Source organism: Embiotoca jacksoni, unplaced genomic scaffold (assembly GCF_022577435.1).
Source record: "Embiotoca jacksoni isolate LCO1_2020_lvr unplaced genomic scaffold, fEmbJac1.0.p SCAF_5, whole genome shotgun sequence".
Lineage (NCBI taxonomy): Eukaryota > Metazoa > Chordata > Actinopteri > Embiotocidae > Embiotoca > Embiotoca jacksoni.
Window position 1 is genome coordinate 19,380,411 of NW_027185403.1, and position 12,489 is coordinate 19,392,899.

At 40.2% G+C, this 12,489-nt stretch overlaps 1 protein-coding gene across 1 annotated transcript in view; it reads left to right on the forward strand.

The window, feature by feature from the left end:
- The window catches only part of LOC138211224 (GDNF family receptor alpha-4-like), a 67,074-nt gene that overhangs the window by 25,491 nt on the left and 29,094 nt on the right, over positions 1-12,489 (forward strand). The window contains exons 2-5 of the mRNA XM_069170961.1: positions 3,103-3,399; positions 8,875-8,946; positions 9,778-10,132; positions 11,149-11,258. Coding sequence (XP_069027062.1) covers positions 3,103-3,399; positions 8,875-8,946; positions 9,778-10,132; positions 11,149-11,258 — 834 coding nt within the window. The remainder of the gene's footprint in view (positions 1-3,102; positions 3,400-8,874; positions 8,947-9,777; positions 10,133-11,148; positions 11,259-12,489) is intronic.

Here is a 12,489-nt window from a genome sequence, read left to right on the forward strand (position 1 = left end):
GTTTCTATCAGACACACATCGCCTCCTTGCTCTGCTGAGACACACTGTCGGTGTCCAGTGTCTACAGGCATTAACAACAACTTGCAACTCTTCTGGTTAATTTTTGGTATCGGCTCACTTCAATTAGGTTTGTATAAAATATCTTCATCCAAATTACTCAGAGAACTTTGCTCTTATCGGACAAAGTAGCAAGTTACAGCTCGTGAGTCACTACTTCTGCCAGATTGTTTTCCTTTTTTTACATTGGCTCACGGTTCCCTCCTTCCTTATTAAGATATCTTCACCCAGCTGACCGCTTTCAGTGAATATATAGTGTAAGGCTGAAAGCATATTTCGATGTCTGCATAAATCACCCATCATTCCACCATCAGTTTATTTAATAACACAATAAAACCAGGTTGACAATCAACCCCTGCCCCCCCCACACAAACACACATTATTTGCTGAACAAAATACAAAGTAAAGCATACTATTATTTAAATATTTATTTTATTTTTTATATGACTAGCCTCACATTTTCTCTCACTATAGCTCAACAATAACAATAAATACAGCATTTTTATTAAAAGAAAAAATAATTTTCTTACTTTTGTGATCAAAAACATTGCTCTGAAGTTCAATTCTGGGGCTGTTCTGTAAATAGTTTTTAATAAATAAAGAATTTAGCAATTTTTTTATCAACCCATATCAATCTCAGGATTAAATGAACAACTTCCGGTCACTTCCCACCCACTGCTAATCTAAACACCGCCCACTTCTGAATTAAGCCCCACCCACCCAAGTACAGATACAGATAATTTAGCTGGTTTAACAGATGTAGATACAGATAATGCTGTACTCGCTCATCCACACTAAATGGGAAACGCTATAGGCCTATGATTGCCACTCTCTTGACAAAAAGACAGTATCAGAGCCACCTCTGTGCAAGTTTTGCAATCTAATTTCCTGCCTTTTGTTTATTCCACCATATCTCCTCATTCCACACAGCTGATATCTTCATCTCTTCTGGTCTCTCCAGCTTCATCTCCAACTCTGCCTGTCTCTCCAGTCTGATCTTCAACCATCTCTCCAGCCTCATCTCCAACCATCTCTGTCTCTCCAGCCTCATCTCTAATGTTGTGTTGTGCAAAGCAAATGTTTGCCTTGCGATACTCGCACAAGTATGGCCGCTCATGTTAAATATTTTCAACTCGCGGGGACAATCGCGTCTTTGCATTGGCTTTATATGTAATCACTCTGCGGGAATAATTCACTTTGTGTTTAGTCTGAACACACAGTAACTCTGCCTGTCTTTTTCCAACCTCATCTCCTACTCTACCTGTCTCTCCAGCTTCATCTCCATAGCTGCCTGTATCTCCAGCCTCATCTACATATCTACCTGTCTGACCATCTCTGTCAGCCACAGATACATCCCTAGATGTATCCTCTTCTCCATTCTCTCCCTGTGGGATGATTGCCCTTTCTCACTCTGATGCCCTGTATCTCCCTCACTTAAACTATGGTGTGATACAATAGCATGTGAATTATTAGTGTATATATTTATAGGGTAGATCAATAAGTGCTGAGACTACTGCTCGTGCGCGTGCACAGAGCTGGAGAAAGATATAACCCGAATGAGTAATTAGTACAAATTTCTTCACTTGATCATCATCAGTTCCTGAGCCACACACGTTTTTGTGAGCAGTGGGCCAGGTGCGTAGGCGGATGTTTTACGCACCTGGTATGACCTACGCTAGTTTTTATTGCCTGTATCGACTTTGATCTACAGCATGGTAAACATCCGACAGGAGCCTACATGGATGTCTGTTTACCTCATATTGCTCTTTTCTCTTGAAATGCTTTTCTATGTAGCAACATTTTCACTTTGGTAAAAATTCACGTTGTCAATGCCATCAGCATGCTGATCCCTTCAGCAGCACACACCTTGGTATCTTGCTTGTATTACCACCAGTACATATACCGTTTCTGTGCTGGTTGGAGTTCATGAGGTTAACTGTAGTTTGCCACAGGTGATACAGATGTTTCCTAACAGCAGTACCATAAACTGACAGCCTGCTCTTTATCCCGTGGTATAGGAATTGATATGAGCCAGCCCAAACTATCAGCTTTTTCAAAAATAATTTTTTTTAGCCTGATCTTAAAAGTAGAGCCGGATAACTGCCTTCCCAACTTAAACAGGGAGCTGGTTTCACAGGAGAGGGGCCCAAAACCTGAAGGCTCTTCCTCCCATTCTACTTTTGAAAACACTAACGAGCCACAAGCAGACCAGCATTCTGAAAGCAAAGTGCTCTATGAGGATGATATGGTTCTATAAGCTTGGATAAGATGGAGCCTGCCCATGAAGAGGTTCCGGAGTCATCAGAAGAATAATTTTTTTAAGAGGTGTTCTGAAAAAGCTCAGGAAAAAAATATGATCTTGTAGATAGTTGCACATGTGTGGTCATACCAGGGTTTAAACAGGAAATTTCATGACTAATTCTACCGTATCTCTGCCGTATAGATACTGTGAAAGCATGAAGAAATACACTTAGGCAGTATTCAGCAACTGCGCTGTTTGGAATTTCATGGGTGTATAATATCCGCTCTTAGCATGGCCCAATATTCAACCTTTTATGCCGAAGAAAACACAAAGCAGTTATTCCTTTGCGGCTATAGCAAGATACAAGACCCAAGAAAACAATTGGTTTGCCTGGTGTGCATCACTCACAAAGAGTCAGCCAATCAGAAGAGGGGTATGTCATAACAGAAAAAAGATAAAGATAAAACACCAGAAAGGTGTCATATATGGGACTTTCAGCTCCCCAGTGACAATCATTCACCAGCCATTCAGCTCTGAGTATAGTCACAACACCAAACTTCTTGAACAAAATATTTTGCAGAGATGCACATGCTATACCAGGGCCAAGTCTCTCTTGACAGGTTGCTTGGTCAAATAATTGCTGGACTCCCAGTTGGCATATCTATTACAACCAATATGCTGCAAGTTCATATGTTCCCACAATGTATCTGAACTTTACAGCTCCCTCTTTACCACTTTGGTCTTCTATTATCCCTCTGACTTGCCTAATATTTGGTCCGCCATCTCTTTTCTTCATCTCTTAGGTGTGTGGCCATCTTCAGCACCCATCCTTCCCCTCCCACCCTCCCCCACTGACTGTGTTGAAGCTCATCATGAATGCTTGGATGAACCCAGGTGCGAGGTGCTGTATCGAGGCCTGGAGTTGTGTGCGGCTGACGCAGCGGTGTCTCCCTTGAGGGAGCAGGCAGCGTCTGAGTGCCTGGAGAGACAGGATGTTCTGCTGGCCAAACACCCCTCTTTGTTGTCCTGCAAGTGCCACCGTGGCTTCCGCAAGGAGGAGCAGTGCCTGCACATATATTGGAGGGTTCGCTTGCTGCCAGGTCAGTCAGGCCTCTAATGGGAAAGGAGTGTCGGGGCATGCATGCAAGCCTGCATGGTTGCTAAAACTGGGGTTCCTTCTAGTATTTTAGAAGACACACAATTTATTAAATTAGAAAAGCAGAATTGTGAAAACATCTTCCAAATTAAGTAGCTCAGCAGCAATGCTGTAGTTCTGTCATGCCTATTAGCACCTTTCAGTTAATTGTTTTGCTCTTACAACCTAAAAATGTATTGCTTTGCTTCAGTGTTACTGCAGCTGAAAACAGAAAGTCCCTCTGGAATTTTTGGGAGTTTTTTTTGTGATTGTTATAATCAAACATGCTTGATATTACAGCAGCTTCTCTCAAAAGTTGTGTGATATTGTGTGAATGTGATTTTTTTTTTGGCAGTAAAACTGCAGGAATTGGGAGAAGTTGCAAGTTAAGGGAAAAAAAACATGATAGTATGTTACATACTATCATGTTTTTTACTGCCTAATCATTAAAGAATCAGATCTAATCACTTCCATACAGTAATAAGCATACTGCACATCATAGCCATCACGGGATGCGGTTTGTTTTGATGATGAGGAGAAGTTGAAGAGCTTTGCTGGCTGTAAATGAGGATTTACTTTTTTTTTTTTTACACAGCAGCTTTTGTTTCGAAAGGCTTACTTTGTGCCATAATGCCTTCCATTGAGTATGTTTAACCCATAGAGCCTGAGAGATGCACAGTGCGTATGTTTTTTCTTCTCAGTTGAATTTTTTAGGAAGTATTCATCACAGTGAGGTGTGGCACATGTCAAATGAAAGGACATAACTTAATGCAGTACAATCGGACCAGTCAGCAGTACAATGGTAGAACCATAAAACATTAGAGTATTATAAAAAACATAGTTTGTTAAGTGCCCCAATATGACTTATGTTGTCATCATGAATTTAATTAAACATGTAAGAACAAGATGGTGGGTGTGTATAAATAAGTAAGTGGGTTAATTGATATTAAAAAAAAAAAGTAAAAAAAAAAAGTCTAATCGTGAGTTGAGGTATTTTTTTTAATGCAACCCACAACAATATCTTATCTGTAGTTGTCTGTTCAAGCTGTTTTGGTTTATGGTTGATTAATCAGCCTGAGTGGAAGATTTCTGCCACTCCTCCTCAGCTTGTGCTTCAAGGAATGTGAGAAGTAATTGATTCATTTAGACTGACATATTCTTCCTGCAGCTCCCAGGTTTCTGTGAGAGAAAGTAAATCAATTTGGTGATCAGTTTTAAAATTATTAAATAACTCAGATTTAGATGCGACAGATCTAAACTGTCCATATTTAAAGGTCCTGTTTTTTGTTATTGCCAAGTTTTGTGTTTATTTTTATTAGGTTTTTATGGATAACTTTTAGTTGGTTGGGGAGCAGAAACAATATCTGGGGTTTTGGGACTTTGGGGAGGGGGACTAAGAAGAGAAGCGTTTAAAACTGCAACTCCGGTCTTAACTTTGGATTGTCATGTTGTAGGGTTTTTGATAAACTGCCATATTTGTAGATGTCACAGCCACACCATCTAAAATGGAATGATCTCCATCTCTCCCAGGGGTTTAGTGCTATTTGTTGAAATACTGGAGTACACATGTAACACACGTGCATGGGCGCAAGCATGAGGACACACATAGGGGCGCAGACCGCTTGTTTCTTGGGTGTAACCACTGTTCCTATGGTTGACAAGTCAATAATGTATATTTTGAATGCTTAAATTGAATAAATTCAACAAAAGAATTGTGCTATTTTCAACAGTTGTTCTGGATTACTAATTTTAATTGGCATTATCCCATTCCACAGCCTTTTTAAGAAACGTGCTTTATCTAATTGTATTATCTATATAAGTAACACAGTAGATTTCCTGTGTTTTAGTTTAGGACTGTCTTTAGGTCGCTCTGGGAGTGAATGAAACACGGCAAATGTTTGCAGTTTAAAACAAGGAACTGAACTGCAATTTATTATAGTTATTAACACGCACAGAAAATCAAGGGAACAACATAAAAGAAAATAACAAATTCAAATAATAACCCCAATACCGGTATTTCTCTCACAGTCAGTCAGTTTCAGTCTATTGTCTTTCAGTCTCTTGTCTTTCAGTCTACTACCCGGGTAGTTTATGTCTGGAGGCTCTCAGCCGAACTCTTATCTGAATCTTCTTGCTCGTCGGTGCTCCGGCAGGAGAATCCAAGAAGACCAAATGCAGCTTCACCCACGGAGAAGATGATCAGGGATCACAGGGTCACTCAGCTCCAGCTCTGTGGAGGTTTCTGGGGATCGCTGTCTCCATCACAGATCCATACAAAAAAAAAACAATCTGCATACAGCAGAATTGAATACGATGTCAGTACTATAATTTCTAAACTCTATTGTTGGTGTAACAGTAAATGACCAGTAAAATAGCATACACACATACATATATATATATATATATATATATATATATATACACAATATTCACTATGGTCAATATTAACATACCAACATATTTCACACACACACATGTACTCATGTCTCAGTGACATCTATCACTTATACCTAACAGACATTATTTAAACGTCCACCGTTACTAAGCAACACACTCAACAGCTGTTCTCAATTTGACCGTTTACTTCTGGCGCTAAAACAAGAAAATGGCGTCATCGTTCCCGCTCGGTTCAACAGGTCCCGACGCATTAACCCCCAGTGCTTAACTAGCGCTTAACTAGCCCCGTCGGTCACATGTAGCTCCACAATCACAGATATCAACCACGTAAAATAATATTCAACAACAAATTAATATTTATCTCCGACTGGTTTTTTTTTCTCTTCTCTCCTGATCGGTATCTAGCCCAACTAAACAACTGTCCTCCTTTGTAGCTCTACAGCAACGGCTAACTCTTAGCGATGCATCCGTCACTCACCGGAGATTCTTCTCAGACTTAAAGAAACTTTTTCCTTCGGAGTCGGTCTGGTTAACGATCAAATAAATAAAGATCCTCAAAAGCAGTGAGCAAAAAAATCAACCAAATGAGATTCTTCAGTGGTGTAGATCATGACGCTGTTTCATTGGAGACATAAAGGGTCATCTACCGGGAGAAGGCTTTGATCTCCCGACGTGCACCACAGCGCCCCTCTGGTGAACGTCGATATTGCATGTTTGAGTTAACCCTTTAGTTGCTGGTAAAACTAATGTGGGTTACATCATAAAACACTTGGGGCTTTAATTATTACAGGAAGTGAATGAATTAATACATCTTAAATTTAATTATAACAAATTAGACCATTCCATTTGTTTTGATTGGCTGCCCTGCATGATGTATGCTTTGGATCTTCAAACACTGAGAACATGTACATAAATTTCAACCTGATGTAGAAACCTGTGAACACTTTATTTCCACACTTGTAAAGCCTAAACTAAAGGCTAGCTGACGTGCTAAGTCATGCTGCGCTCTCTTTCACTCTCCATGCATTTACATGCTGCTATTGTCAGTCAACTTTGCATCTTATCGCTCCCGTAGTTTGTGCTGTTTTCTTGCTGTCCTCTCTCTCCCATACCTTTCTGCAGGTATCTCTGGCTCTGGAGTTGCATGTTTCTAATCTAAACTGTGTTTATTGTTTGCTGTTGTTTTTTCTCTCCCCTGTCTCCTTCACTCTATCCAGTTCAGGCAGATTGCTGCTGCATCTGGTTCTGTCGGAGGTTTCATCTTGTTAAAAGGGAGTTCTTCCTTCCCATTGTTGCATAGACAGTCAAAAGCACCTCATTCTAAACACACACACACACACACACACACACACACACACACACACACACACACACACACACACACACACACACACACACACACACACAGTTAGAAAAAGCACATAAGGAGTGCTGGTTTGATGTGTGCATCAGTAAGTGAAGTAACACTGGCCATGAGACTCCTCCTCCCCTGTGGCCTATTAGTCAGCGGTCCATTAGTGTAATTACACAGTCTTCAGTTCCCAACGCTGCTAGGCTGCTCTAGCGTGTCATTACCATAAATATATAGCCTGGAATAGGATTTACATACATAAACACTTTTCATGCCATTACATTCTTGATTGAGTTTGTATTTTAGAATGTGCTTAAAATATTTCCACGAACAAACGGCTTGTTCTCTCGTCAATCAAGGCTCTGCTAATAGGTTTTCACAACAGAAGAAAATCTTTAATATCATGGTAACTTTGAATTTGGCCGCCTACCAGTCTGATCTTATCCTTCATTTTGTCCACGTTCCTATGATTGAAATAACAGATGTATGTATAATTTTCCAATAATGGTTGTTTTATGGTGTTACATGCATATCATGCCCTCGGTCCAAATATATTCTCCAGACATGTTCTCTAATTACATGACCCTCTATATATATATGTAATAGTAGGTTTTTAGAAGCCTCAGTTTGGTTTTGTGTTTGTGCGCCTATCCTCATTTCAGGGTAAGTGATAAAAAATGTTGTCCTTGATATGGCCACGTGGGAATGGAGAACAATGAAGAGGCCTACATGTAAGACAAAGCCTGACCACAAAGAGACGGAGACTACAGATCCCCTCTGGTTTGGGGCTGAATACGCTGGTCTTCTATTGGGGGGGAAACCCCTAAGCTCAATACTATTCACACGACGCAGCCATAATATCACGAGCCTGTTAAATTCCAAGGCCACATCTTTTTCTCGCTTTTCACTGTGAAATGCTGTCGCTGAAAGGACAGGCACAACCAAGAATGTTTAAGCTTTTGTCTTTTCTAAGCCTATAGGCCACAGTCCCTTGCTCGCTGGACGAGCCACGAGACTGTTGAGGAATCGCACCTTTACATTACCTGCTGGAGAAAGAAACAAAATAGTTGTTTCTTCATATCACCCAAGTCAACTATGCAGTTCTCCCTAACTGCCATACGGATATCAGCTGTGCTGTAATCTGCCAACCGTGACGGCCACGTCACCGCCTCCAGCCGAGATGGAACACAAAGAGAATTCCACACACTTATTGTGCCAAATCAATTCCCATGGGAAGTCTAAATAGTTCTTGTGGTGTTCCCCATTTTGCCAAATTTTTAACTGTTTGAAGAGGAGTTTTAGCTGTTTTCTATTTTCTTATATTTTATTTGGAAAGAGGACTTTTCAAAAATTATGAAATGATAGTCTGGCATTATAGTTTGGGCACTACATTATTACGTGATCCATATTTTCACATTTATAGGACCTACAACTGGATGTCACCTTATGTCAACTATGAAAAAAATAATGCTTTAACCTTTTCTGACTATTTCAATGCCTAATTCCAGATAACACTGATGTGTACATTTTAAAGGGAAGTTTCATTGGTGTTTTTCCATTTCAATTTTACTGTTTATCTCAATGTTTGTCTTAGATTTGTTCCTTCCAACCCACTGGTTTTCCTACTGTAAATGATCACCTATTTGTTTGCCAATGTGTGTGTGTGTGTGTGTGTGTGTTCCTTTTGTCCAGGCGAGGACGAACTGGAAATATCGCCTTATGATGACACAATAGTGGATACTCGCATGGCCTCTCTAGTGGCAGGTAGAACACACACACACACACACACACACACACACACACACACACACACACACACACACACACACACACACACACACACACACACACATCACTCAGGCAGTTTTTGTTATGATTAGGCAGTTTAAGTCACTGTCCCTTAGGGGCTGGCTGTTAATGGGAGTACCGCATTTTTTCAAATGCCAGCAATGCGACGTTCAGCATTTTTTTCTAATTCAACTATGTTCAACATTAGCCATCCAATCCTAGTGAAGGGGGGGCAGGACACATTTCACCTAATGTTATATCTGTTGCAACCTCTGCACACACCTCAGACAAATGGAGATGTTCTTTTGGCTGATGGCCTCCTGGTAATTTCTGTCTTTCCTTGAAATGAAAGGTCCAATTTTCTGAGACAAGTCTTCAAATTGTGTCCTGCTCATACAAACATACTCTGCTTTGTGACTTTGTGACTTTGTGGCTTTGTGACTTTTAGCATTACTCTGTTTTGTCAATAGTCTTTTCTGTTAAGAGCTGTTGGCTGCTAGTATGAACACTTTATGTTTTAGTCATAGTCAGACTTGGCTTTCAGTGGAAGTTGGTGAAAAGAACCATTGCAGCTGCTATGATTTCCATGTTTATGTTATTATTTATATATTTATATATATATATATATATATATATATATATATATATATATATATATATATATATATATAGTCTGTATACCCTGCTATGTAGCATATAATACTACTCTGTGTACAACATCTCCATGCACTCCTCAACACACATTCTCTATCTTTATATATCTATCTTTCTTGACTGATCCCATTTTTCCCGCATTCAACCCTCCAGCCTCATCTTTCATTCAACTGGATGCTGAGAACCAGTGCCTGAAAGCAGCACAGGACTGCGGCCTGTACGAGAAGTGCGGTTCCCTGCGATCAGAGTATGTATTGGCCTGCACCAAACGTGTTCCTGGGACCAACAGATGCAACCAGCACAAGTGCCACCGCGCGCTGCGTCGCTTCCTGGAGCGGGTGCCTGAGGAATACAGCCTGGGTGTCCTGTTTTGTCCCTGCACCAACACCCTGTGTGGTGAGAGGAGGAGGAAAACTATTGTACCCTCCTGTTCCTATCAGGATATGGACGGCCTGCAACCTAACTGCCTTCACCAGCAGAGCTTCTGCCGCCGAGATGACCTCTGCAGGTTAGACATGAAGCCCAGACTAATACTGTCAATTAAAATTTTTAAATTTGCTATAAAATGGTATTATATGGAGTACATTGATTACATATCTATTGTAGATAGATAGATAGATATTGCGCTGATTTGCAATTTTCAGAGACCAAGGTGAACCTGGCTGCGCCGAGATAGCCTATACGGTGCAACAGGGTGTGTGTCATTGAAGATGTTCCAGTACACTGCAATTTGGGTGTCAATCTTTAGGGGAACTCACGTGTGCGCCTCCGCTAGCTAGGAGCAGGTCTAAGTGCAACGCAGAGGGCGGAGAGATATTTTTTTGGCTTCAGTGGGCAGAGCACACAAGAATAGACCTATCCAAAATCCAACAGATGTGTTTGGTGGATGTCCTAAGTATTTAATCCCACTGACATAAATAATTGGAACAAGATTTTTTTTTTAATGCAACCTTCCGATTTAGTTGATTATATAAAAAAAACTAAGCTGATTTTTGTCTATTTCATTGAATCTGAATCAGGCAGTTGGCACACATCACGACACAGTAGCCAATCTCAGAGGTAACAATTCAAAAGCCTTTTCATCTACTCATCTGGAGTGACACACTGTGTCGTTTAAACTGAAAAAGGTTAGAGTAATTTTCAAACAGTATCTTAGGTCTTTTAATGAATGGGTTTGAATAAAATTTGGCACATTCAAAGAATTCATGCAGTTTATTCATTAACACCACAACATCAGTTATCTTTGGAGAATATTGCTCTTTATTGGTGTTGTGAAAAAATTAATTGCATTGGAGCTCTAAGTGTGTGTAATTTACTATGCTTGATTTCACTGTATTGGATGAGTATTCATCCTAATTCTTGGCTGTTTCTTCTTTATATTCTTTAGCTGTCCCTACTTTATATCTATAAAGACGTTGGGAGATATTTTGAAACCTTTTTTAGTTACCCAAAATAAACTTCCACCCCAAATACCCTTCCCATCTTCAGTGTTTGATATTAAATTGTTGTTTTTGTTGTTTTTAGGTCCAGACTAGCTGATTTCCTTAATAACTGCCAGCCATCTCTTCTGACGGCCAGCGGCTGTCTGAAAGACTCAGCAGGCCTCTGCCTCCGAGCCTACGCTGGACTCATAGGTACAAAATGCAAGGGCCTGGGAAAACTGGAAAAATGTGTTGTTAATTGCATCAAATAGGCTGAATTATTAAATTTGTGTGATTGACATTTTAAAAAACCTATGTCAGATTTTTCCGAAATTTAGCTGACAGAGAGGTCTCAGGTGTTGAAAGATTTTGATCAAAATCTACAACCCTGGGACAGAGAAGTCTTTCTGCCTGCAAGCTAAATTCCCCCAAAAACAAACACAAAATCACAACTTTTTCAGGATTTGAAGGAACCCTTCAGTCCTTTCAGGGAAGGTCACAGAGTAATTTTGTTTGGCAGGCAGTGATTGCAGCAAAAGCATAAAAGCATTTGTGTGTTTTGCCAACAAGTAATTTTCTTTTAGTGTAGAAGCCAGTAGAACCTTCCAGTCTTTAAGAACATTGTTTCAAAGATGAAATCATTGAATAGAATAGATTAGATTATTTTAGATTTTATTAATCCCACAGTGGGGAAATTTAGTCATCAAAGCAGCATGTACACAGTATGAACACATTTACAAATGCGTATGAAATAAACAAAATAAGACAGATAAAAACAATTATAATTTTTGAAAACAATAAGAACAATAAAAGAATAAATACACACACAGACACACAAAAACAAATAAAATAAAATAAAATAAAGATGAATAAATACATCTTGGATGATGAATGGAAAGTGACAGGTGCTGTGGAATGAAATGACCAGTGCAACATTATTTTATTGTGTTGTTGAAAAGTCTGGCTGCTGTCAGAACAAACAACCTGCAGTAGCGCTCCTTCCTTCACTGAGGTTGGAGGAGTCTGCCACTGAAAGAGCTGTTTAAAGCTCCTACAGTCTCATGGAGGGGATGAGAGGTGTTGTCCATGATCGACGTCAGCTTGGCTAACATCCTCCTCTCACCCACCTCCTCTATGGAGTCCAGTGGACTGTCCAGGACAGAGCTGCCTTTTGACCAGCTTGTTTATTTTCCTCCTGTCCCTCTCTGTACCTGCACAGCTCCAGCAGGGCACTGCATAAAAAATGGTAGACGCCACCACAAAGTCGTAAAATGTCCTCAGCAGAGTCCTGCAGACTCCGAAGGACCTCAGTCTTCTCAGCAGATGGAGTCAACTCTGGCCCTTCTTGAAGAGGACATTCGTGTTGTCCGACCGGTCCAGTTTATTGTTGAGGTGAACACCCAGGAATTTATAAGTGTCCACAATGTCAATGTCCAATCCCTGG